Below are 27,894 nucleotides of genomic sequence, written 5' to 3' on the forward strand. Positions count from 1 at the left end.
ACGTCAGCAGAGCAGCAATGGTGTGTGTTTCTGGGGAAAATGAGGAAGGTGCAGGATATGTGTATTCCAAAAATGAAGAAATACTCAAATGGTAAAATAGTACAAACGTGGCTGACAAGGGAAGTCAAAGCTATTGTAAAAGCAAAAGAAAGGGCATACAGCAAAGCAAAAATTAGTGGGAAGGTAGAGGATTGGGGAGTTTTTAAAAACCTACAAAGATCAACTAAAAATATCATTAGAAGGGAAACAAGGTGCCACACATGAGGCTGCTTACCAAGTTAAGAGCCCATGGTATTACAGGAAAGTTACTAACATGGTTAGAGCATTTGCTGATTGTTAGGAAGCAGCGATTGGGAATAAAAGGATCCTTTTTTGGTTGGCTGCTAGTGACTAGTGGTGTTCTGCAGGGGTTGATGTTGGGACCGCTTCTTTTTATGCTGTATATAAATGATTTAGATGATGGAATAGATGGCTTTGTCACTAAGTTTGCAGATGATACGAAGATTGGAGGAGCGGCAGCGAATGTTGAGGAAACACGTAGGATGCAGAAGGACTTAGAAAGATTGGGAGAATGGGCAAGAAAGCAGCAAATGAAATATAATGTTGGAAAATGTATGGTCATGCACTTTGGTAGTAGAAATAAACATGGAGACTATTTTCTAAACAGGCAGAAAATCCAGGAATCTGAGATGCAGAGGGACTTGAGAGTCCTTGTGCAGAACACCCTGAAGGTTAACTCATGGGTTGAGCCTGTGGTGAGGGAGATAAGTGCCATGTTAGCATTCATTTCAAGAGGTCTAGATTACAAGAGCAAGGATATGATGCTGAGGCTTTATAAGGCACTGGTGAGGTCTCACCTTGAATATTGTGAACAGTTTTGGGCCCCTTATCTTAGAAAAGATGTGCTGGCATTGGAGAGTCCGGGAATGAAAGGGTTATCATACGAGGAATGTTTGATGGCTCTGGGTCTGTACTCGCTGGAATTCAGAAGGATGGAGGGGGGGGATCTCATTGAAATCTTTCGAATGTTGAAAGGACTAAACAGAGTAGATGTGGAAAGCATGCTTCCCATGGTGGGGGAGTCTAGGACAAGAGGGCACAGCATCAGGATAGAAAGGCGCCTTTTCAAAACAGAGATGCAGAGAAATTTCTCAGCCAAGGGTTGGTGAATTTGTGGAATATGTTGCCACATACAGCTGTGGAGGCCAGGTCGTTGGGTGTATTTAAGGCAGAGGTTGATAGGTTCTTGATTGGATATGGCATCAAAGGTTATGGGGAGAAGGTCAGGAATTGGGGTTGAGGAGGAGATTTTAAAAAAAAGGTCAGTCATGATTGAATGGCGCAGCAGACTCAGTGGGCCAGATGGCCTAATTCTGCTCCTATGTCTTATGGTCTTAATATCTTTCAACAGTTCCAGCACATCTTCTTTCTTTATTCCTATATGCTCAGACCTTTCAGTCTGCTGTAAGTCATCCCCACAATTGCCAAGGTCTTTTTCCCTGGTGAATACTGAAGCAAAGTATTCATTAAGTACCTCTGCTACCTCCTCCAGTTCCATGCACGTTTCCACTATCACACCTGATTGGTCCAATTCTCACACGGCTCATTCCCTTGCTCTTCACATACATGTAGAATGCCTTGGGTTTTTCCTTAATCCTGCTTTCTAAAGCCTTCTCATGGCCCATTCTAGCTCTCCTAATTTCATTCTTGAGCTCCTTCCTGGCACCCTTGTAATTTTCTACAGCTCTAACTGTACCTAGTTTCTTGAAACTTTCATAAGCTTTTCTTTTCTTAACTGGATTTTCTACATCCTTTATACACCATGGTTCTTTTACCCTACCATCCTTTCCCTGTCTCAATGGAACATACCTATGCAGAACGCCATGCAAATATTCCCTGAACATTTGCCACATTTCTGCCATGCATTTCCCTGAGAACATCTGCTCCCAATTTATGCTGCCTAATAGCATCATATTTCCCCCCACCCCAATTACTGTAAATATTTTCCAAAAATGCCTGCTCCTATCCCTCTCCAGCACTATGATAAAGGAGATAGAGTTGTGATCACTACCTCCAAAATACTCTCCCACAGAGAGATCTAACACCTGACCAGGTTCATTTCCCAATACCAGATCAAGTACAGCCTCTCCTCTAGTTGGCTTATCTACATATTGCATTAGAAAACCTTCCTAAACACAGCTAACAAACTCCACCCCATCTCAATGCCTTGCTCTAAGGAGATGCCAGTCAATATTAGGAAAGTTAAATTCATCCATCACAACAACCCTCTTCTTATTGCACTGTTCCAGAATCTGCCTCCGTATCTGCTCCTCCATGTGTCTGTTACTATTGGGGGCGGGGAGGTCTATAAAAAAGACCCAGTAGAGTTATTGCCCCCTTCCTGTCCTTTTTTAAACATTTAAAGCCCAGCACACCATATAACCATATAACAATTACAGCACGGAAACAGGCCATCTAGGCCCTTCTAGTCCGTGCCGAACTCTTAATCTCACCTAGTCCCACTGACCTGTACTCAGCCCGTAACCCTCCATTCCTTTCCTGTCCATATGGCTTTAACTTCAAATGGCAACATCTAACCTGCCTCAACCACTTCTGCTGAAAGCTCGTTCCACACAGCCACCACTCTCTGAGTAAAGAAGTTCCCCCTCATGTTACCCCTAAACTTTTGCCCTTTAACTCTCAACTCATGTCCTCTTGTTTGAATCTCCCCCACTCTCAATGGAAAAAGCCTAACCACGTCAATTCTATCTATCCCCCTCATAATTTTAAATACCTCTATCAAGTCCCCCCTCAACTTTCTACGTTCCAAAGAATAAAGACCCAACTTGTTCAACCTTTCTCTGTAACTTAGGTGATGAAACCCAGGTAACATTCTAGTAAATCTTTTCTGTACTCTCTCTATTTTGTTGACATCTTTCCTATAATTTGGTGACCAAAACTGTACACAATACTCCAAATTTGGTCTCACCAATGCCTTGTACAATTTCAACATTACATCCCAACTCCTATATTCAATGCTCTGATTTATAAAGGCCAGAATACCAAAAGCTTTCTTCACCACCCTATCCACATGGGATTCCACCTTCAGGGAACTATGCACCATTATTCCTAGATCCCTCTGTTCTACTGCATTCTTCAATGCCCTACCATTTACCATGTATGTCCTATTTTCATTAGTCCTACCAAAATGTAGCACCTCACATTTATCAGCATTAAACTCCATTTGCCATCTTTCAGCCCGCTCTTCTAACTGGCCTAAATCTCTCTGCAAGCTTTGAAAACCTACTTCATTATCCACAACTCCACCTATCTTAGTATCATCCGCATACTTACTAATCTAATTTACCACCCCATCATCCAGATCATTAATGTATATGACAAGTAACACTGGACCCAGTACAGATCCCTGAGGCACACCACTAGTCACCGGCCTCCAATCTGACAATGTTTTCCACCACCACTCTCTGGCGTCTCCCATCCAGCCACTGCTGAATCCATTTTACTACTTCAATATTAATACCTAACGATTGAACCTTCCTAATTAACCTTCCATGTGGGACCTTGTCAAAGGCCTTACTGAAGTCCATATAGACAACATCCACCACTTCACCCTCGTCAACTTTCCTAGTAACCTCTTCAAAAAATTCAATAAGATTTGTCAAACATGACCTTCCACGCACAAATCCATGTTGACTGTTCCTAATCAGACCCTGTCTATCCAGATAATTATATATAGCATCTCTAAGAATACTTTGCATCAATTTACCCACCACACTCAGCAGACATTCCTGCCCCTGAGACATCCAAGTCTCTGCTATGACCACATGACCATAGATGAGAAATGCAAGTATTGCTCACACCTCACAAGCATCTTGGACACACTTCAATTGATATGACTTCAGAAACTGCTCAGCAGTTCAGGCAACAAGATGCAGATCATTTTTTCATTCCAAAGCAGATAATTGACAGCTGTGAGACGTGCCAAAAGTTGGAAAGCCCAAACCTAAGCCTACAGTTGGTCTGGCAGTAGAATATGAATACAATGAAACAGTAGCCATAGACCTGCATGAATTGGGTCTATGAGTGTGGAATCCCCACATTATCGATGAGTGCTGGGAGCATCGTAAGTACAAAGAGACCCGCAGAAACAGTAAAAAAAGTTCATCCATTCCTGGATAAGTGTGAATGGTCCACCTCAGAAAGTATTCAGTGATAATGGTGGTGAATTTAATAATGATGAATTCAGTGATATGGCAGAGAACAGTCATATGGCAGGAGGAGAGATAGCAGCGCGCCGTGCGCGCGCAGCCCTCCGGTGAAAATGATATCGTATCTGTTAAATAGGGGCCGTGGACAATTCTGATTTGATGGAGACAGACGTGAAAGCACAGAGGAACATCCGGAGAAATTTCTGAAACGCTGGTTCGCTGCTGCTGCTGTTACTGTGCGATCGAGAATCTTCTGGAGGGAAGGCCCCAAAATCCCTGGCTTTGCCTGCTGTTGGCAACCGAGATTGAGGTTGAATTGTTCGGATGGTGCTCAGTACTCGGTGTCGGAGAGCTGATCAGAGGCTCGAAGTTTTCGGACGACTCAGAGCCGGACTGTGGTCGGGCATGGCAGGGAGAGTTTTTCTTCCTTCTCCCGTCTGCGTGAGATGTGGGACATTTGAGTGACTTTGAACTTTTACTGTCCTCATGGAATTCTTCATCAAGTTATGGTATTGTTGCACTGTTGTAACTATATGTTATAATTATGTGGTTTTGTTAGTTTTCTCAGTCTTGGTCTGTCCTGTGTTTTGTGATATCACACCGGAGGAAATATTGTATCATTTCTTAATGCATGCATTACTAAATGACAATAAAAGAAGACTGCGTGTCTTCATAATCTAAAAAAAACTTGAACACTGAAACAAAAACAACAGTGGTATATAGTCCTTGGAGTAATGGACTTCTGGAGCAACACAATCAAAAGCTTACTGAAATAATGCTGCAGGTAAAGAAAAGCAATGGCTGTGATTGGAACACAGTCCTCATGGCGAAGAAAACCTTGCAGAACGTACAAGGTTATAGCCCATATCAACCAGAGTTTGGCCAGATTCCAAACCTTCCCTCTGTACTGGTTGACAGGCCAGCTGCTGTAGCGGGCAGTACAAGGAGTGAGTGGATGGGAAACATTTTTCAGCACTGCATGCATCAAGGAAGGCAGTCACTGAAGCAGAGTGTTCAGAGAAATTCAAAGAGCACTGAGGCACAGATCTGACCTACAAATGGCAAATATGACACAGGGGGCAAAGTGTATTACAAAAGAGCGGAATGTACAGAATGGAAAGGTCCTGGAGTCGCCATTGGTCAGGAGTTGTGGTATTCCTGAGACATGAAGGTACATATGTGAGGATACGTCATTCCAGACTACATAAAGCACAAACTGAAGACCATCAGAACTCCATGGAGAATGGCACAAAAAATGAAAAGCATTTCACTGGCACACGGTCATATAGCAGAGACAGGGATGAGGAGAGTGCAGCTAAGGACCCAACAGAGTTGCTGTACAGGGGTGCAGACAGCGTGAAAAGAGTGCAATTGAGTACTCAACGGACTTGCCTGAACAGAAATGATCACAAATGCAAAGACAACATGGAAGTTTCAGTCTTAAAACAGGATAAGCTGTGAGATTTGTACACCAAAGCACTGGTGTCTCACACAAAGCTGAAGTCTTCGGGCGAGCAGGAAAAGCCAGTGGGAGAAACAAAAGTTGGTACAACTGGAGTTACCTAGAACCAGTCACTGTCGATGGCACTGCAGGGTCAGTCGACATGTCACGTGTAGACAGGCTTCATACTGAACCAAGTATACATCAGGCAGGACCATCTGAGAAATATCAAGATGAAGATGTCCTAGTAACTAAAGGGGTGCCGTTTGAATCTGTAAAACAGGATGAAATCAGAAGTTGGAGAAATAATGGAGTGTTCGAGGAACTAGAGACAATGGCTAAAAGACAACATGCACCCTGCAAGAAATCCCAACAGGAATTATACCAAAAGCACGTCTGGTGGCTAGAGCTTTTGAGGGACTAAATGTAGAAGACCCTGAGAAGACTCACCAACCTGTGCTTCAGAGTCTCTCCGACTACTTCTCTCAGTGCTATGTCGAAAGCATTGGCAACCCCATTGCATGGACGTAAAACCCACATTCTTCCAGGGAATGGAGCTGTCAGTGACACTTACATTAAACCTTCTCCTGAAGCGAAGGAACTCTGTGGAAACTCAAAAAGTGTACGAAAGGTCTAGCAGATGCATCATTCTGCTGGTATAAAACGGTCAAGGAAATAATATTGAAAACAGGTGGAAAGATGTCACAAGTGGATCCAGCTGCTTTTCACTGGCAAGATTCAGGCTATCATGTGAATGGAATACTTGCCTGTCATGTAGATGACTTCATATGGAAGGTTCGCAAAACTTTACCACAACAGTTTTCCCTCAGCTTAAGTCAGCCTTTCATGTTGGACGTGAGGAACATGACACATTCTGCTATGTAGGGTAGACATCCTTGCTGTTGACCGAACAGTTCAACTGCACCAAGAAAGCTACATCAGGAATCTTCAGACAATCCGCATGGAGTCCTCATATGCCACACAGCGGGATGCATCCCTCAGTGAAGCTGAAGCAGAACAGCTTAGATCAAATATAGATCAGATTCTATGGATGGCAGGGCAGAGCAGACCTGACATCATGTTTGATACCTGCAACTTGGCATCCAGCACAAAAAATGCCACAGCACAAACTTTACACGAGGCAAACAAGATAGTGCGCACAATTCAATCAGAAAAAGTAGCCTTAAAGTTTCAACAGCTTGGGAAAGATGGCTCACTGAGGCTCATTGTCTTCAGTGATGCCTCACTTAGAAATCTTCCTAATGGGGGTACTCAGGGGAGCATTTTATTGTACTAAAGGGAGAAGAGGGAAGATTTTCACCTCTGTATCAGCAATCAAAAAAAATCTGAAGAGTTGTACAGAGTACATTGGCAGGTGAAACCATTACAATGTCTGAAGGCATTAACAATTCTGTTTTCCTGGCCACACTCTATTCTGAGCTTTTCCATGCTGACCCAAAGAAGAACAGACAACTACTCTTTGGTTGATGCCATCAAATCCACCAAGTCAGTTACAGAGAAGAGGCTTTGTCTAGAGATAAGTAGCATCAAAGAACTTATCCAAGCACGGTAAATTCATCATGTGCTTTGGTCAACTACGAAAGAACAACTAGCTGACTGTCTCACAAGGAAGGGAGCTCCAGTGCTTGTGCTGTTAAAGGCACTTAGTGAAGGCATTTGGTAACTTAAGAATTGTATTAACTTCAATGGTTATGATATGGAAACTAATTCCCATGTCCTAATGGACATTTGAATTGTCTTTAAATTTGTTTCAAATTTAATTTTTTTAATATCTACATAAAAAGGGAGATTGTTGAGTTTTGTTCATTTGGAATATATATTTAATACACACCCACAGTTTCCCTGTTATACACGTGGAGGGAGATGAACTGTGGAATGTAAAGGTGGTGGCCCTCAGGTATTGAAGAGGGACGTTGAGAGAGGTTCCAGTGATGTCATCGTCCAGAATGGCAGCTTAAATCAATAGCTCCTCTAGAAAATCTCATATTTTGCCCCATTAATCCATCAAATATAAGATCTTTCAAAAATATCTAAATTGACAAGGGGGCAAGAATGGAGATAAAAAAAAGCATCGCTGTAGAGCCTATGGAAGTGAGAGGCACGACGAGCGGCTCTCCTACACGTGCGTGTGGTGACAGGGCTGACCCGGGGCCTCGTTTAGGCAAAGCGGCAAATATGATAAGGATTCTGGAAAAGATAAGGGAAGTCCAAAAAGATATAAAACAGCAACTAAATGATATAAAGTCAGAGGCTCGCCAACGTCAATCAGAAAATAGCGATGGCAGAGACTCGAATTGAGAAGGTGGAAGATCGCGTGCAAAACATGGAACAGATACTAAGTAAGATGGGAAGATCGCGACAGAAAAATATCAGGATTTATAATGATCCCGGAGGGGATGTCGATGATGAAGTTTGTAGAAAAGTTGCTGCGGGACACGCTGGAGATTCCCCCAACTGTGGAGATTGAAATTCAGAGGGCGCATTGTGCGCTCGTCCCGAGGCCTCCAGGAGACAGAGAAAGTAAGCCGCGCTCAATAGTACTTAGATTCCTTCGATTCAAGAGCAAGGCGGAGATTGTACGAAGGGCCTGGGGTAAGAAGAGGGTGCTTTGGAATGGGAAGTTAATATACTATGATCATGATTATGCCCCGGCGGTCCTACAGAAATGGAAGAGTAAGACCATATATTTTGGGTATATACCTCAAGAATGGTTGAAAAGAGATAAATATTTAATGAATATACTGCTGGTGGCTGGTAAAAAGACCCTTACCAGGAAATGGTTATCACAGGAGAGCCCAACTTTAAATGCATGGATGGAAATTACAATAGACATTTACAAAATGAAGATAACAGCATCTGTTAATCATAAGTTGGAACAATTTGATTCATATTGGGAAAGATGGTTTAACTACATAACATCTCATAGGCCTGATTTTATTCTCACAAGTCAATGAATATGTTGTAAAAAAAAGATCACTCCCTACTTTGTACATAGTTTTCTTCTTCCGATTGTTCTTTCTTTCCTCTCCTTTCTGTAAGTGCATACCTCAGAAAAACATGTGGAGATTTATGACAAATATGATTATATGATATATATGTACAGTATCTGAATTACAATTATGGAAACGTTTGTTTGATGATGAGCTTCAATAAAAAATAAATAACAAAAAAAAGAGACATTGAAAGTAAAGTTGTTTACACAAAAGAAAAACCTTGTCCTTGTTTTTTGGGTGTTAACAGTGAGGAAGGCAAATGTGATGTTGGCATTCATTTCAAGAGGACTAGAATATAAAAGCAAGGATGTAATGTTGTTGCTTTATAAGGCATTGGTGAGACCTTACTTGGAGTATTGTGAGCAGTTTCGGGCCCCTTATCTAAGAGAGGATGTGCTGACATTGGTGAGGGTTCGAAGGAGGTTCACAGAAATGATTCCAGGATTGATAGGCTTATCATATGAAGAGTGTTTGATGAGTCTATGCCTATACTCACCAGAATTCAGAAGAATTAGGGGTGACCTCATTGAAACCTATTGACTGTTGAAAGGCCTTGATAGAATGGGTATGAAGAGGATGTTTCCTATGGTGGGGGGAGACTAAGACTAGAGGACACAGCCTCAGAATGGAGGGGTGCCCTTTTATAACGGAGATGAGGAGGAATTTCTTTAGCCAGAGAGTGGTGAACCTGTGGAATTTACTGCCAGGGGCAGCTGTGGAGGCCAAATCACTGGGTACATTTAAGGCAGAGGTTGATAAGATTCTTGATTGGTCAGGGCATGAAAGGATACGGGGAGAAGGCAAGTGACTGGGGCAGAGAGGAAAAATGGATCAGTCATGATGAAATGGCGGAGCAGACACAATGGGCCAAATGAACTAATTCTGCTCCTATATCTTATGATCTATGTCACAGTGCTTGACGAGATACTCCTGAGATGTAGTGAGAACCTCTGACTCCTTCAAACAGTGCCTTCCAGATTCCAGGGAAGGGGGTGTAGTTTTTCTAACCCCTCAGTCTTCTACACCTCAGTCAACTTCTTAAGCTTGAAGGTAGCTTTAATATGGATGTTGCAGGAGGAAATTAAACTGGAGCAGGGCAAATTATGAGAGCATCAGGCAGGAATTAGAGGGAGCGTGGAAGCCATAGAAAGGGTGCAGAGGAGATTTACAAGGATGTTGCCTGGATTGGGGAGCATGCCTTATGAGAATAGGTTGAGTCGACTCGGCCTTTTCTCCTTGGAGCGACGGAGGATGAGAGGTGACCTGATAGAGGTGTATAAGATGATGAGAGGCATTGATCGTGTGGATAGTCAGAGGCTTTTTCCCAGGTCTGAAATGGTTGCCATAAGAGGACACAGGTTTAAGGTGCTGGGGAGTAGGTACAGAGGAGATGTCAGGGGTAAGTTTTTTACAGAGAGTGGTGAGTGCGTGGAATGGGCTGCCGGCAATGGTGGTACAGGCGGATACAATAGGGTCTTTTAAGAGACTTTTAGATAGGTACACAGAGCTTAGTAAAATAGAGGGCTATAGGTAAGCCTAGTAATTTCTAAGGTAGAGACATGTTCGGCACAACTCTGTGGGCCGAAGGGCCTGTATTGTGCTGTAGCTTTTCTATGTTCTATGTTCCAGTTAATTGGGAACAGATGTTTTTTGGCAAGTCCATACCTGGCATGTGGAGAGTATTTAAAGACCAACTGCATAGAGTATAGGAGATCTTAGATCATATAGGGGGTATATAGAAATGTCAAAGAATTGATTGGGTGAATTTAGTCAGGAAGGTAAAGGAAAAAGGTTTAGGAAGTTAGAACCAAGCACAGCCCTTGAGGATTATAAAGCCAGTAAAGAACTCAAGAAAGGAATTAGGAAAGCCAGGAGAGCCAATAAAAGTCCTTGTCAAGTAGAATTAAAGAGAATACCAAGGCTTTCTATACATACATCAAGAGCAAGAGGACAACCAGGGAGAGGGTGGGACCGCTCAAGAATAAAGGAAGGAACTTTTCTTGCATGTGGAGAAGGTGGGTGAGATCCTTAATGAGTATTTTTCATCAGTATTTATCAAGGATAAGGATGTGGAGGATAAAAGGATCAGTACATGCTCATTTGGTTTAGCATTTTCAGATAAAGGAGGTACTGCTGGGTCTCTTAAAGGACATAGAAGAGTACAACATAATACAGGCCCTTTGGCCCATGATGTTATGCCGACCTTTTAACCTAATCTCAGATTAACCTAACCCTTCCCTCCTACATAGCTCTGTAATTTTCTTTTATCCATGTGCCTATCTAAGAATCTATAAAATGTCTCCAATATATCTACGTCAATCACCAGCCTTGACAGTTGTGTTCCATGCAGCCACCACTCTGTGTAAAACAAACTACCTCTGACATCCATCCTATACTCTCTTCCAGTCACCTTAATATTATACCCTATCATATTAGCCATTTCCACCTTGGGAAAAAGACAGGCACAACACCTTTAAGAGGATGAAGGTTCATCAGCATGGTCAAAATCTAGTTAGGAGGGAGGGTGGGGATACAAGCCAGGCTGAAACACAGAGGGATGAGGCCTCCTCCATCCAGTCCTTTGTTGGCAAATGCGCAGTTACTGGAGAACAAAACTGAGGGCCTGAGGGCAGGATTACTGTATCAGAGAGAAATGAGAGCCTGTTCTATTGTAGACTTTCTCTGTATCAGAGAGAAACGAGAGACTGTTCTATTGTAGGCTTTCTCTGTATCGGAGAGAAACGAGAGACTGTTCTATTGTAGGCTTTCTCTGTATCAGAGAGAAATGACAGCCTGTTCTGTTGTAGGCTTTCCCTGGTCATGCAAGATAGTGATCAGACCCGAAGTTTCTCAGTTTAAGAAAGGACTGAATTGCTGATTCAGAAAAGTTAAAAGGTGGAGATGTGTGTTTCATGATAAACTCTTGGTGGTGCTCCAATGAGGCGGTTTTGTCAAACTAATGTTCCGCTGACTTGGAACACCTAATGGTCAAATGGCATCTGTTCCACTTACCTAGAGGTTCTCACCTGTGATCCTGACTACAATTTACATACCACTAGCAGCCAATGATAATCAAGTGCTCGCGATACCACATGATACCATCTCCAAACAAGAAATAGTCCATCCCAAGCATTCAAATCATAGTTGGTGACTTCAAGCAGGCTTGTTTGAAGAAAACCTCACCCAATCACCATTAGTATATAACCTGTAGCACCAGAGGTCCCACCATACTGTTCTACTAACATAAGGAATGCCTACCATTCCATGCCGAGACAGGCTGGTGCGTTTACTGAGATCATTAATCTCTTGCTTCGGCAGTGTGTGGTACCCACCTGCTTCAATCACTAGGGGACCAGCTATTCTGGATTAGTTGTTGTCCTATGAACTGAAATTGATTGGAGAGTTTAAGGTAAAACAATACCCTTAGCGGTAAGTGGTCATAACATGAACAAATTCACCCTAAAGTTTGAGGAGATGCTAAATTCAGATATATCAGTGTTATAGTAGAGTAAAGGGAATTAGAGGCATGAGAGAGGAGTTGGCCAGAATTGATCGGAAAAGATGACTGGCAGGGATGACGTCAGAGCAACAATGGCTGAAATTTCTGGAAGCAATTCAGAAGGCAGAGGACACATACATCCCGAAAAGGAAGAAGTATTCTGAAGGAAGATGACACAACTGTGGCTAAGAAGAAAAGTCAAAGCCAACATTAAAGCCAAAGAGAGGGCATAAAATATAACAAAAAATCATGGAAAGTTAGAGGATTGGGAAGCTTTTAAAAACCAACAGAAGGCAACAAAAATGTCATTCAGAAGGAAATGATGGAATACAAAGGTAAGCTTGCCAATTATATTAAAGAGGACACCAAATGTTTCTTCAGATACATAAAGTGTAAAAGAGAGGTAAGAATGGATGTTGGGCCACTGGAAAATGATACTGGAGAGGTAGTAATGGGGGACAAGAAAATGGCAAACAAACCTTAACAGCCTTAACTGTGGAAGACACTAGCAATATGGTGGAAGTTCCAGGTGTCAGGGATCAGAAGTGGATGAAGTTACTGTTACTAGGGAGAAAGTTCTTGGGAAACTTTAAGATCTGAAGCTAGATATACCACAAGGACCAGATGGTGTACACCCAAGGGGGTCTGAAAGAGGTGGCTGAAGAGATTGTGAAGGCATTAGTAATGATCTTTTGAGAATCAATTGATTCTGGCATGGTTCTAGAGGAATGGAAAATTGAAAATGTCACTCTACTCTTCACAAAGGGAGAGGGGCAGAAGAAAGGAAATTATCGGCCAGTTAGTCTGACCTCAGTGGTTGGAAAGATGTTGGAGTTGACTGTTAAGGCTATAGTTTCGGGGCACTTGGAGGCACATTATAAAATAGGCCATAGTCAGCATGGTTTCCTCAAGGGAAAATCTTGCCTGACAAATCTGTTGGAATTCTTTGAAGAAATAACTGGCACGACATACAAATGAGAATAAGTTGATGTTGTATATTTTGGATTTTCAAAAGGCTTTTGACAAGGTGCCAAAGATGAGGCTGCTTAACAAGTTAAGAGCCCATGTTATTATTGGAAATATTCTAGCATTGATAAAGCAGTGGCTAATTGGCAGGAAGCAAAGAGTGGGAATGTAGGCAGCCTTTTCTGATTGGTTGCCGGTGACTAGTGGTGTTCCACAGGGGTCTGTGTTGGGACGGATTCTCTTTACGTTCGATATCAATGATTTGGGTGATGGAACTGATGGCTCTGTTGCAAAGGTTGCAGACAATCTGAAGATATGTGGAGGACTGATGAAGGGTCTCAGCCTGAAACGGTTGACTATACTCTTTTCCATAGAGGCTGCTTGGCCTGCTGAATTCCTCCAGCATTTTGTGTGAGTTGCTTGGATTTCCAGCATCTGCAGATTTTCTCTTGTTTGAGATGGAATAAATGTTGGGAAGTGTATGGTCATGCACTTTGGTAGAAGAAATAAAAGAGTAGGCTATTTTCTAAATCGAGCCAAAATTCAAAAATCTGAGGTGCAAAGGGACTTAGGAGTCCTTGTTCAGGATTCCCTAAAGATTAATTTCCAGTTTGAGTCTGTGGTGAGGAAGGCAAATGCAATGTTAGCATTCATTTCAAGATGACTAGAATATAAAAGTAGGGAAGTAATGTTGAGACTTATAAAGTATCGGTGAGGCCTCACTTGGAGTATCATGAGCATTTTTGGGCCCCTTATCTTAGAAAGGATGTGTTGACACTGTAGAAAGGAGGTTCACGAAAATGATTTCAGAATTGAATAGCTTCTCATATGAACAGCGTTTGATGGCTCTGTGACTGTAATCACTAGAATTCAGAAGAGGAGGAACTTCTTTAGCCAGAGAGTGGTGAATCCGTGGAATTCGTGCGACAGGCAGCTGTGGAGGCCAAGTCTTTACAAATAGCTAAGGTAGAGGTTGATAGATTGTGATTGGTCAAAGCATGAAGGTATATGGGAGAAAGCAGGAGATTGGGGCTGAGAGGAATAATGGATGAGATTTGATGGGCTAAATGGCCTAATTCTATTCTTTTACCTTATGGTCAATTTGCCTATTGGAAGGGGTCCACAGCAGATGCCATCTCCTTGGAGCTTTACTCGACTCTGGAGAGATGCACACATCAGGATGCTCTTTACTGACTACAGATCAGCATTCAATACCAACATCCATTCAAAGCTAATCAATAAGCTTCAAGACTTTGGCCTCATTATCTTCTTGTGCAGCACACACAAAATGCTAGAGGAACTCAGCAGGCCAAGCAGCACCTATGGAAAAGAGTAAACAGCTGATGCTTCGGATATTTGCAGATCTTCTCATGTTTGTGGACCTTCTTGTGAAATTGGATCCTGGATTTCCTTACTTGCAGACCTCAGTTAGTTCAGATTAGCAACATCTCCTCCACGATCTGCATCAGCACAGTGCATCACAAAGCTGTGTGCTTAGACTCCTGCTCCACTCACTTTACACTTATGACTATGTGGTTAAGATTAGATTAGATTAGATTCAACTTTATTGTCATTGTGCCAAGTACAGATACAAAGCCAATGAAATGCAGTTAGCATTTGACCAGAAATGCAAAGAATAGTGTTATTTACAAAATAACTGGGAATAAAAAGTATAACAAAATAACTGCGAAGAAATGCTACAGCACACACATATAAAAGTACTGAGACAGTACAATATGGGTGCAATACTGCTTAGCGCTGTGATGTGAGGCTCAACAGGGTCACAGCCTCAGGGTAGAAGCTCTTCCTGTGCCTGCTGGTGCGGGAGCGGAGGCTCCTGTAGTGCCTACCAGATGGGAGGAGAGTAAAAAGTCTATGGTTAGGGTGAGATGCATCCTTGATAATGTTTTTCGCCCGCCCAGGCAGCGTTTATGGTAGACGTTCTCAATGGTGGGCAATTGGGTGCCGATAATCCGCTAGGCAGTTTTCACCACACACTGGAGTGCTTCGCGGTCCGATACGGGACAATTGCCATACCACACTGAGATATGGTTGGTGAGTATGCTCTCAATGGTACAGCGGTAAAAGTCCGTCAGTATCCTGGGACAGAGGTGAGCTTTCCTGATTCTCTGCAGGAAATAAAGGCGCTATTGCGCCTTTTTGATCAGGATAGAGGAGTTCAGGGACCAGGTGAGATCCTTGGAAATGTGGACACCAAGGAATTTGTAGCTTGGTACACGCTCTACTACAGCTCCACTGATGTAGATGGGGATGTGAGTGTGGCTCCTAGCATGCCTGAAGTCCACAATGATCTCCTTGGTCTTCTCTGTGTTAAGGGCCAGGTTGTTGTCAGTACACCACGCCGCCAGGTGCTGGACTTCATCCCTGTAGGCCGTCTCATCATCCCCTCTGATCTGGCCAACCACCGTGGTGTCGTCTACGAACTTGATTATGGAGTTAGAACCATGTACAGGAACGCAGTCATGGGTGAAAGGGGAGTACAGAAGAGGGCTCAGCACACAGCCTTGAGGTAGGCTGGTATTCAGGGTGAGAATGGAGGAGGAGAGGTTGTCTAACTTAACTGACTGGGGTCTGTTAGTCAGAAAGTCCAAGGTCCAATTGCAGAAGGGTGAGCTGATAACAAGCTGGCGAAGTTTGGCGATCAGCTTGGAGGAGATAACAGTATTGAATGCCGAACTAAAGTCAATGAATAGCATTCTGATGTAAGAGTTGGGGCTGTCCAGGTGGGTCAGGGCAGAGTGAAGTGCCGTGGAGATGGCGTCCTCTGTTGACCTGTTGGTGCGATAGGCAAATTGATGGGGGTCCAGGGTAGAGGGCAGACAGGATTTCAGATATGATAGAACCAGTCTCTCAAAGCACTTTGCAATGATGGGTGTGAGTGCAACAGTTCCATTGCCATATTCAAGTTTGCTGATGTAGGCCAAATCAAAAGTGATGATGAATCAGCATATAGGAGGGGAGACTGAAAATCTGGCTGAGTGGTGTAATAACGACAAACTCAATGTCAGCAAGACTAAGGAACCAATTATAGACTTCAGGAGGAGGAAACTAGAGCTCCATGAGCAAGTCCACATTGGAGGATCAGAAGTGGAAGGTTACCAACTAAGTTCCTGGGTGTTAATATCTCGGAGGACCTGGCCAGGGTCCAGCATCGGTGCAATTACGAGAAAAACACGGCAGTGCTTCAGACTTTACGGAGATTTGGCATGACATCTAAAACTTTGACCAACTTCTATAGATGTGTGGTGGAGAGAAAATTGACTGGCTGCATCATAGCCTGGTGTGGAAACACCAATGCAACATTGCCTTGTAGCTCTTCAACTCAAATTCCCCAACTAGTGAAGAACAACGCACCACATGCCTTCTTAACCACCCAATCAACATGCGTGGCAACTTGGACCCCGCAGTTCCTCCACACAGCTAAGAATCCTGCCACTAACCCTGTATTCTGTCTTCAGGTTCGACCTTCCAAAATGCATCTTAACACTCTTGATTACCTTCATCTGCCATATCTCAGTCCAGCTCTGCATCTTCACAATAACCCACTGCAACCTACAACAATCTTCTGCACTATCCACAACTCCATCAACCTCCGTGTCATCTGCAAACTTTGTAACCCGCTGAAAAAGGATCTAGTGCTGTCCCAGCTTATATGATGAATAAACTCTTCTCAGGCTACCAGCCAGGTACAGGCACTGATTATAACCAACGCTTTGATGACGTCCGTGTTTATCTAACCTGATGGTTATTATACCCCCATAGTCTGTCCCTCCTGATTGGTTAGTTCTCATCCAATCAGGTTTCAACTCTCCCACCTTATTTTCAATTGAATTCCAGTTCTTACTTCGACTGATAGATAGATAGATAGATAGATACTTTATTGATCCCAAAGGAAATTACAGTGTCACAGTAGCATTACAAGTGTATAGACATACAAATATTAGAAGTAAGAAAGAATAAAATAAAAGTTACCTCAAACTGTCTAACATGGCGGGTGGGGGGTTGTCATTACTTCCCTGGCTATAAGTTGACTCATTATAAAGCCTAATGGCTGAGGGTAAGAATGACCACATATAGGGCTCTTTGCAGCACCACAGTTGTCTTAGTCTATTGCTATAAGTGCTCTTCTGTTCAGCCAAGGTGGCATGCGGAAGGTGAGAAACATTGTCCAGAATTGCCAGGATTTTCCACAGGGTCCATTGTTCTAGCACAGCATCCAGGGTTCAGTTTGACTCCAATAACAGAGCCAGCCTTTCTAATCGGTTTATTGAGCCTGTAGGTATCACCCATGTTGATGCCATTTCCCCAACACACTGTCACGCAGAATATTATACGAGCAAAAACAGACTGGTAGAACAGAGGGAGACCTTTGTCTTTGTTAAAATTCTTTTCCTCTAGTTTTATTTCAATGGCTTCCTTTGCCAGGCAGTCCCAAAAACCATTGGCACGGCACAGGAGATTTGCATCAAATTCAATCCTATGGCCATTATGAGCGCAATGTTCTGCTAACACCGATTTCTCTAGGTAACCCCAACGGATACATCTCCTGATGCGGGTTTCCCCTATGCATTCTGTCTGGCCGATATATATCGCTCCGCATTCATGGTATCCTGTAAACCAGGTCACCGTTGATCTGCATAAACTGTGATTTGAGCTTCCTGACAGGTTTGTGGATGATATTAATCTGATATTTCTTTAGGATCCTGACAATCCTTCCAGAAGCCATGGAAATATAGGGGAGACAGGGGTAGCGATGGGCTCCTCTTTGTGTTAGGTTTCCTGGTTTTTCCACTGACCCTTTTAAGGACCCACTTGGTTTCCCTCAGCTTGTAGCGATTCTGTAGAAACATCACGTGTAATCATCTTATTTCCTCGGGGAGACTCTCTGGTCTGAAATAGTTTTTGCATGGTTAATTAAAGTACAAAGAACCACTTTACATTGGGAGGCGTGATGGTGGCTATTATTGTTGAAGTAAAAGTCTGTGTGAGTGAGTTTCTGATAAATGCCATGTCCGAGGCTACTGTCCGGTTTCCATTGTATTAGAATGTCCATGAATGGGAGGCAACCAGTCTTCTCCAACTCCATCGTAAGTTGAACGCTTGGATGTATGCTGCTCAGATGGTCATGGAACTGTTGGAGTGACTGAAGTCCATGAGGCCACACAACGAAAGTGTCTTTGATGTATCTGAAGAAGCACTTGTGGCATAAGGGCGAGGAACTCAGAACCCTCTCCTCAAAGTCCTCCATGTAGAAATTGTAACCCACCCTTGCACTTCCTCATCCAAGTCATTTATAAACATCAGAAAGAGTAGGGGTTGCAGAACAGATCCCTGTGAAACACCACTGGTCACCCAACTCCAGGCAGAATATGCTCCATCAACAACCCTCAGAATTCTATTGGCAAGTCAATTCTGTATCTACAAAGCCATGTTTCCCTGGATCCCATGCCTCCTGACTTTCTGTATGAAGATTATCATGGGAAACCTTATTAAATGTCTTACTAAAATCTAATTACAGATATGGAAGGAGAATTGACAGCTGGAGTTTAACCCAGCTAAATGTGAAGTGTTGCACTATAGGAGATCAAATGTAAAGAGACAGTACACTGTCGAGGCAAGACCCTTAACAGTGTTGATGAGCGGTGGGATCTTAGGTCCAAGTTCATGCCTCCCGGAAAGTGACTATGCAGGTTGACAAGATGGTTAGGAAGGTCATGACATGCTTGCTTTTATTAGTCAAGGAACTTAGTTCAAAAGTCAAGAAGTTATGTTGCAGAATTTTAAAACTCACTTAGGCCACATCTGGAGTATTGCATGCAACTCCAGTTGCCCTATTACAGGAAGGATGTCGAGACTTTGGAAAGGGTGCATAAGAGGTTTACCAGGATGCTTCCTGGATAAGAGAGCACATGCCATTAGGAAAGGTTGGACAAATGAGCTTTCTCTGGAGGAGCAGAGGCTGAGGGGAGACCTAATGGAGGTTTATAAGATTAAGAAAGGCCTAGATAGAGTGAACAGACAGTATCTTTATCCCTGGGTTGAGATGTCTAATACCAGGTGAGAGGGGGCAAGTTCAAAGGGGAAGTGCAGGGCAATTTACTTTTACAGAGAGTGGTGGGTGCCGGAAGTGCCCTGCCTGGGGTGCTGGTAGAGGCAAACCAGTAGAGGTGAGAGGGATTGGGGGGGGGGGGGGGGTCTCATTGAAACCTACTGAATATGAAAGGCCTAGATAGAATGAATATAGAGGGTATGTATCCAATAGTGGAGGAGGCTAATACCAGAGAGCACAGCCTAGAACAGAGGGATGTCCATTTGTAACAGAGATGAGGAAGAGTTTCTATAGCCAGATGATGGCAAATCTGTGGAATTCGTTACCACAGGCAGCTGTGGAGGCCAAGTCATTGGGTGTATTTAAGATGGAGATTGATAAATTCTTGACTGGTCAAAAGTGTGAAAAGCTATGATAGAATGGCGGAGCAGACTTGATGGGCCGAATGGCCTAATTCTGCTTCTATTTCTTATTGTCTTATAGGTGTTTAAGAAGCTTTTAGATGGGCACATGATGTGCAGGGAATGGAGGAATATAGACATTGTGTAGGCAGGGGAGATTTGATTTAGTTGGACATTTGATTTCTTTGTCACAGTACTGTGGGCTGACTGTGTTCCTGTGCTATAGTGTTCTACATATAGTCTCACTTTCTTCTTCTATTCAAATTCTTAACTTCCTTCATCATTGCTATCTGAACGGCTACAATTGAAGCAAGCGTGATTAACCCAAGGACAACCTGTCCTACACCCTGAGGAGGGGAACCCCAGACAGACCTGGCATTCTCGAAGAGTTTGATTGTGAGCAGAGTATCCTCCATGGTTTTGTTGACAAGGGTGTTGATACTGGACACAAAGAAATTGACAGCACCAAGTAGTGTCTCCCCATTCTTGCAGAGTAGTTTCTGAGTCTCAGCGTTGTATCCAAACTCCTCCTGGAGGGATGGGGTGGGGGCACACACAACATACATTTATTTATTTAGAGAAACAGTTTTGAACAGGCCCTTCTGGCCTAACAAGCCTCATCACCCAGCAACCCACCTACTTAACACTGGTGTAATCACAGGACAACTTACAATCACCAATTCAGCTAGGTTTTTGGAATAAGACTATAAGACATAGGAGCAAAATTTGGCCCATTGAGTCTGCTCTGCCATCCCATCATAGCTGATTTATTATCCCTCTCAACCTCATTCTCCTGCCTTCTCCCCATAACCTTTGATGCCCTGACAAATCACGAACCTATCAACCTCCACTTTAAATATACCCAAGGACCTGGCCTCCACAGCTGTCCATGGCAATGAATTCCACAGATTCACCATCCTCTGGCTGAGGAAATTCCTTCTTATATCTGTTCTAAAGAGACATTCTTCTATTCTGAGGCTGTGCCCTCTGGTTCCAGATTCACCTACTAATGTGGGAGGAAACCTACACGAACACTGGAAGGGTGCACAATCTACTTACTGATGACACCTGAATTGAACTCTGATACCCCACGCTGTAGTAGCACTGTGTTAACCCCTACGCTATAGTGGCACGGCCATACCCCCATGGGGGGAATGTGGAAGGGAGCAACAGGAGAAGAAAAGCATTGTTACTCCAATACAGCACAAAAAAACCACAATAAGATAAAGCACACAATAAATATAAATACATATGTCCCAGACCCTCCCTGCACTCAGTGTTCCCTTGCTCACCCCTTCCTTTCTCCTTTCTCTGTACCACAGCCCAGTTTCCCCTCTGCTCTCCCACGTCCCCGCACCTGGCACCCTTGCTCACGAAACGTTTTGCAAGCCCTACTTGCTCACCTGCAGCTCTGGGGATTTCTGGCTGAGGTCGGAAAAAGCCTCTCCCAGGGCTCGCTGGGTCTGCACAAGGCTGTAAAAGTGAGTGGTGAGGGCACGCGACAGACGCAGCACGTTCTCATACTTGCGCTTGGTGTCCCTGAGCACCTCGATCTGCGCTTCCAGCTCCAGGTCGACAGTACGAGAGCCCCGTCCGAAACGTTCCGAGATCAGCTGTTTGGTGCACTGCGGGTGGAGGGAAAGAGTGGGAGAGCAAGTGGCATCATCAGTGGAGCAAAGGATCAATGCCACCCACGCAGCACAGCAATCTGCAAGGTGTTCACTATTTTGCTCAGTCCTAAAGAAGGATCTCAGGCCGAAATGTCAACTATACATTCATTTTCATAGATTCCACCTGACCTGTTGAGATTCTCCAGCATTTTGTGTGTTACTCTACACTATTTAGCTGTACTGTGCATTACATGCATTTTGAATTATATTTTATTAACTTACCTGTGAGGCTGAACCTGGAGTATTGTGTTCAGTTTTGGTCACCAAATTACAGGAAGGATATAAATAAGGTTGAAAGAGTGCAGAGAAGGTTTACAAGGATGTTGCCGGGACTTGAGAAACTCAGTTACAGAGAAAGGTTGAATAGGTTAGGACTTTATTCCCTGGAGCGTAGAAGAATGAGGGGAGATTTGATAGAGGTATATAAAATTATAATGGGTATTGATAGAGTGAATGCAAGCAGGCTTTTTCCACTGAGGCAAGGGGAGAAAAAAACCAGAGGACATGGGTTAAAGGTGAGGGGGGAAAAGTTTAAAGGGAACATTGGGGGGGTTTCTTCACACAGAGAGTGGTGGGAGTATGGAATGAGCTGCCAGACGACGTGGTAAATGCGGGTTCTTTTTTAACATTTAAGAATAAATTGGACAGATACATGGATGGGAGGTGTATGGAGGGATATGGTCCGTGTGCAGGTCAGTGGGACTAGGCAGAAAATGGTTCGGCACAGCCAAGAAGGGCCAAAAGGCCTGTTTCTGTGCTGTAGTTTCTATGGTTTCTATGGTTAATATTTTGTTTTATGTGCTGTGTGTGAAATATGTTTTATAGGTGGACCATGGTCTGGAGGAACATTGGTTATATGGTCAGATGACAATAAACTTGAAATTGAACTTGAATTAAGCAGCTCTGGGCCCTATGAAGCAATCACATAGCACCCGGCACCAGCGCAATACACTGCAACTGACATAACAATAATGCAGCTCACCACCTGAATATTCATTCACATGTCTTAGCACTGCACGTCCCGTAATGCAGACCTTGAACATGCAGCTGGATGCCACCAGCCACACCCCCACCCACCATTCCCTCTCAACATCAGGACCGCAGGGTAACTGCAGCCCTGTGTGTTGCATTGGTAGAACTCACCCCACCAACGTTGCCCACCCTCCACACCATATTATATGGAGACTGGCCACAAGAACTAAAAGGGCTTTTGAAACCTATTGAATATCAGAAGGCCTAGATAGAATGGATGTGGAGAGAATGTTTCCTACAGTGGGGGAGTCCAGGACCAAAGGGCACTGCCTCAGAATAGTAGTTTAGAACAGAGATGAGGAAGAATTATGTATTTTTTATTATTGTGTTCTTTATCTTATCGTGCTTCATTTTAGATCATAAGACCATAAGATATAGGAGCAGAATTAGCCCAATTAGGACAGAGACCCTCTATCCTGAGGCTGTCCCCTCTGGTCCTAGACTCTCCCACCACAGGAAACACCCTCTCCACATCCACACCCACACTGTCAAGGCCTTTCACAATTTGAAATGAGGTCACTCCTCATTCTTCTGAATTCTGGTGAATACAGGCCCAGAGTCAAACGCTTTTCATATGACAAGCCATTCAATCCTGGAATCATTTTTGTGACTTCTTTTGAACCTCTCCAGTTTCAGCACATACTTTCTAAGTGCCCAGAACTCCTCACAATACTCCAAGTGAGGCCTCACCAGTTCTTTATAAAGTCTGAACATTACATCCTTGCTTTTATATTCTAGTCCTCTTGAAATAAATGTTAACATCGCATTTGCCTTCCTCAGCCAAACTCAACCTGCAAATTAACCTTTGGAGAATCCTGCACAAGGACTCCCAAGTCCCTTTGTGCCTCAGTTTTTTTTTATTTTCTTTCCATTTAGAAAATAATCAACCTTTCATTTCTTCTACCAAAGTTCAAGACCATACACTTCCTGACATTGTATTCTATCTGCCTCTCTACTTCCTCAAAACTACCTGCACCTCCACTTATCTTCATATCGTCTGCAAACTTTGCAACAATGGCATCAATTCCATCATCCTAATCATTGATGTATAACGCAAAAAGAATCAGTGCCACCAAAGGCCCCTGTGGAACACCACCAGTCACCAGCAGCCAACCAGAAAAGGCTCCCACTCTTTATTCCCACTCTTTGCCCCCGCCAATCAGCCACTGCTTTATCAATGCTAGAATCTTTCCTGAAGTCAGACTAATACCATGGGCTCGTAGCTTGTTAAGCAGCCTCATATGTGCCACCTTGTCAAGGGCCTTCTGAAAATCCAAGTACACAACATTAATCGATTTTCCTTTGTCTATCCTGCTTGTTATTTCTTCAAAGAATTCCATCTGATTAGTTAGGCTAGATTTTCCATTGAGGAAACCATGTTGACTACGGCCTAGATTTACACATACCTCCAAGTACCCTAAGACCTCATCCTTAATAATCGACTCCATCTGCCCAACCACTGAAGTCAGACTAACTGGCCAATAATTTTTTTTCTTCTGCCTCTCTCCCTTTTGTGTGGGAGAGTGGAGTGGCATTTGCAATTTTCCAGTCTTCCAGAACCATTCAAGAATCTAGTGATTCTTGAAAGATTAGTAATGCCTCCACAGTCACTTCAGCCACCTCTTTCAGAACCCTGGGGTGTACACCACCTGGTCCATGTGACCTATCTACCTTCTGAACTTTCAGATTCCCAAGAACCTTCTCCCTAGTAACAGTAACCACACATGACCCCTGAGGGGCAGAGCTTAGGACGATGGCACCTAACGGCGACTCCTCTGCTTGCATCTTCAGAAACAGCTCTATTTCCATCTTTAATATCAATTTTTTTTCCTTTTCAGGGTTCTTTTGAAGACCCTGACCTGGAGTTATATGCTGACTTTGGTTCTTTACGGAAATGGGACCCACTCTCAGGGCACCATGACCAGCCACTTTTCAACATGCCAAGGATGCGGCCTGGAAGACTAGCGCACTTTCAGGGTGCTGGATTTTCATGGCTCTGGAGGCAGGAGGATTCGAGGCCGGTGTTGCCGTCATCTGATGTGTCATGAGAGTACATGGAAGATCGAAAGCAGCGAGCTGGCTACTGACTGTGTACCCAGTGCCCCGAATTCTTTGGGCACAGAGTTCGGAAAAAGCGAGGCAACAGACTTTTCACACCATAAATCAGCAAGTTGTTTTGTTAATGTCTCCCTCTTGCTGTGAAACGGGGCCACCTCTTTTTCCCAATTTAGGGAGAGACAGAGCTTGAGGTATGTTGAATTACCAGGTGAACAAGTAGTCTTTGGGGGAATGCAAGTCTGTGACATTATTGATATTTTGCTGCACACGAGCGCACAGTGGCGGGTGCAGAAAGTTTTTTGCTGGTGGGGGAATCGTTGCTCTGCTGCTGTTTACGCATGGGAGGGAGGGCCACTGGGGGGGGCTTTGGGGTTCTAACATTTAACTGTCATTCATTCTTCGGGGCACTCTTCTGTTTTTGTGGATGCTTGTGAAATGTATATTGTATACATTTCTCTGACATTAAATGTACCTATTGAAAACTATTGACAGCTGGAACATCCACCATACTGTTAAGTGTCTTGCACAGTGAAGACTGATGCAAAATACTTATTCAGGTCACCTATCGTTTCCTTGTCCCCATTACTACCCCTTCAGCATTGTTTTCCAGGAGTCCGATATTCACCTTCGCCTCTCTTTTATACGTTACCATATCTGAAGAAACTTTTGGTATCCTCTTCACTATTATTGGCCAGCTTACTTTCGTATTCCATCTTTACCTTCTTAATGACTTTAGTTGCTTTCTATTGCTTTTCAAAAGCTTCCCAATCATCTAACTTCCACAACTTTTTGCTTTAATATATGCCATCTCTTTGGCTTTTATGTTGGCTTTGACTTCTTTCATTAGCCATGGTTGCTTTACATTTCCTTTAGAATACTTCTTCCTCCTTGGGATGTATAATCCTGTGTCTTCTGAATTGCTTCCAGAAAATCTAGCCATTGCTGCTCTGCCATCATCCCTGCCAGTGTTCTTTTCCAATCAATTCTGGCCAACTCCTCTCTCATACCTCTGGAATTCCCTTACTCCACTGTAATACTGATACATCTGACTTTAGCTTCTCCTTCTCAAATTTCAGGGTGAATTTGATCATATTATGATCACCTGCCCCTAAGGGTTCTTAACCAACTGTGCTTCATTGCACAACACCCAAACGAGAATAGCTGGTCCCCTAGTGGGCTCAACTATCAGCTGCTCTAAAATGCCATCTCATCTAGAAACTCCCCCTCCTGGACTCGAGCATCAATCTGATTTTCATAATCTACCTGTATATTGAAGTCCCCCATGACTATTGTAACATTTCCCTTTTGGTATGCATTTTCTATCTCCCGTTGTAATTTGTAGGCCACATTTTAACTACTGTTTGGGGCTCTGTTTACAACTCCCATCAGGGTCTTTTTATCCTTGCAGTTCCTTAGCTCTATCCACAATGATTCAACACTTTCTGATCCTATGTCACTTCTTTATAATGACCTGATTTCATCTTTTACCAACAGAGAACATCACCCCTCATTTCCTGCTGGACCTCTTGATACAATGTGTATCATTGAACATTAAGCTCCCGGCTATAATCTTCTTTCAGCCATGATTCAGTGATGCCTACAACATCATACTTGCCAATCTGTAACCGTGCTACAAGTTCTTCTACCTTATTCCATATACTGCACGCATTCAAAGACAATACCTTCAGTCCTGTATTCACCCTTTGAAATTTGTCCACTTTTTACATTGCAACTCATCCTGTTGACTACAGTTTTGCCCTATCAACAGCCTCTCCTCACTACACATTGCCTCTGTTTGTACAACAGCTACCTCATCTTCAGTATTATTATCTGCCTTTCCTACGATACTACTTACATTCAGGATACTAGTCGCACCATGCTAAACCTTTTGATTCCTAACTTTATCTGAGGTCTTACCAACAAGTGTCTCCACAACGTCTCCACTAACTGTTCTGGCTCACTGGTTCCCATCCCCCTGCAACTTTAGTTCAGACCCCGCCGTGCATCATTAACAAACCTTCCCACTAGGATATTAGTCTCCCTCCAGTTCAGGTGCAAATCATCCCTTCTGAACAGATGGCACCTTCTCTGGAACGGAGCCCAGTGATCCAAAAATCTTATGCCCTCCCTCCTACATCAACTCCTAGCCACATATTAGACTGTATAATCTTCCTAGTTCTGGCCTCACTTGCACGTAGCATGGGTAGCAATGCTGAGATAACTGCTCTTTAACTTAGCACCCAACTCCGTGAACTCTCGATACTGAACTTCATCTATCATCCTACCCATGAAATCAATACCTACATGGACTACAACTTTTGGCTGTTCATCCTCCCAGTTAAGAACGCTGAGGACTCAATTCAGTCCCTGGCACACAGGACTCGTACTCTTGCCCGCAGAACCTTCTGTCCATTTCCCTAACGAATTTCCTATCACCACAGCGTGCTTTCCTCCCCCCTTCCCTTCTGAGTCGCAGAGAGACTCTTGGTTGTAGTTACCTCTCTATGTGTCCTATCTATCACCCCCTCAGCCTCCTGAATGAACATCAAGTGCCAGCTCCAACTCAGACAATGGCCGCTGCACTTCCTCTGCCTTCCTTTACCCTCTTGCTAATCAGAATCAGGTTTATTATCACTGGCAAGTGACGTGAAATTTGTTAACTTATTGATGGCCGGTCAAAGCTCTTTTTTGCTGTAGCGATCTGCTGCTGCCTTTTGTACTCGGCCAGTGGACCTGATTGGAGTATTCTCCTCTCAAAACTTCCTACATCCAGACTGGCCCCTGGTCCAAGCTCGTTTTTGCTGTAGCAACCCTCTATATGGGATCCAGAGAAACAATTATACTGTTCTCCTTCACACTTGTGTACTGGAAATTACATTAAACAATTGTGAATCTTGAAGGGAGTGAGGGCTCGGGAGTATCAGTGACTGTTTGTTTTTGGTGTCAATGGTTTTCCACAGAGTCCATACTGAGCCTGTTCATGTCCCTCCTGACTTGCCCCCTCCTATAGCTCACTCTGTTCCCCATTTCCCCCTTCTATAGCTCACTCCGTTCCCCATTTCCCCCTGGGAGGGGAGACAAGGCCATGGCAGCATTGCAGTTAGCAGTTAGCGCAACACTATTAGAGCTTGGGGCATTGGAGTTTGCAATTCGATTCCAACGTCCTCTGTAAGGAGCTTATACACCCTTCCCCTGTATATATGGGTTTTTCCAGGTGCTCCGGTTTCCTCCCACATTAGTGGTTGAATCTAGAACCGGGGATACAGCGTCAGAATAGCAGGATGTCCCTTTAGAACAGAGATGAGGAGGAATTTCTTCAGCCAGAGGGTGGTGAATCTGGGGAATTCACTGCCACAGATGGCTGTGGAGGCCAGGTCGATGGGTATATTTAAAGTGGTGGTCAATAGGTTCTTGATTGTACAGGACATCAAAGATTATAGAGAGAAGGCAGGAGAATGGGGTTGAGAGGATTAATAATCGGACACGATGGAATGGCACAGCAGACATGATGGAC

The 27,894-nt window shown here is 43.6% G+C and overlaps 1 protein-coding gene across 1 annotated transcript in view; it reads right to left on the minus strand.

The window, feature by feature from the left end:
• LOC140199935 (arfaptin-2-like) overlaps positions 1–27,894 on the minus strand; it is an 85,711-nt gene that overhangs the window by 29,822 nt on the left and 27,995 nt on the right. The window contains exons 4-5 of the mRNA XM_072262423.1: positions 21,024–21,245; positions 19,993–20,150 (exon numbers count right to left, since the gene is read on the minus strand). Coding sequence (XP_072118524.1) covers positions 19,993–20,150; positions 21,024–21,245 — 380 coding nt within the window. The remainder of the gene's footprint in view (positions 1–19,992; positions 20,151–21,023; positions 21,246–27,894) is intronic.

This window comes from Mobula birostris, chromosome 7, assembly GCF_030028105.1.
Source record: "Mobula birostris isolate sMobBir1 chromosome 7, sMobBir1.hap1, whole genome shotgun sequence".
NCBI classification, from domain to species: Eukaryota; Metazoa; Chordata; class Chondrichthyes; order Myliobatiformes; family Myliobatidae; genus Mobula; species Mobula birostris.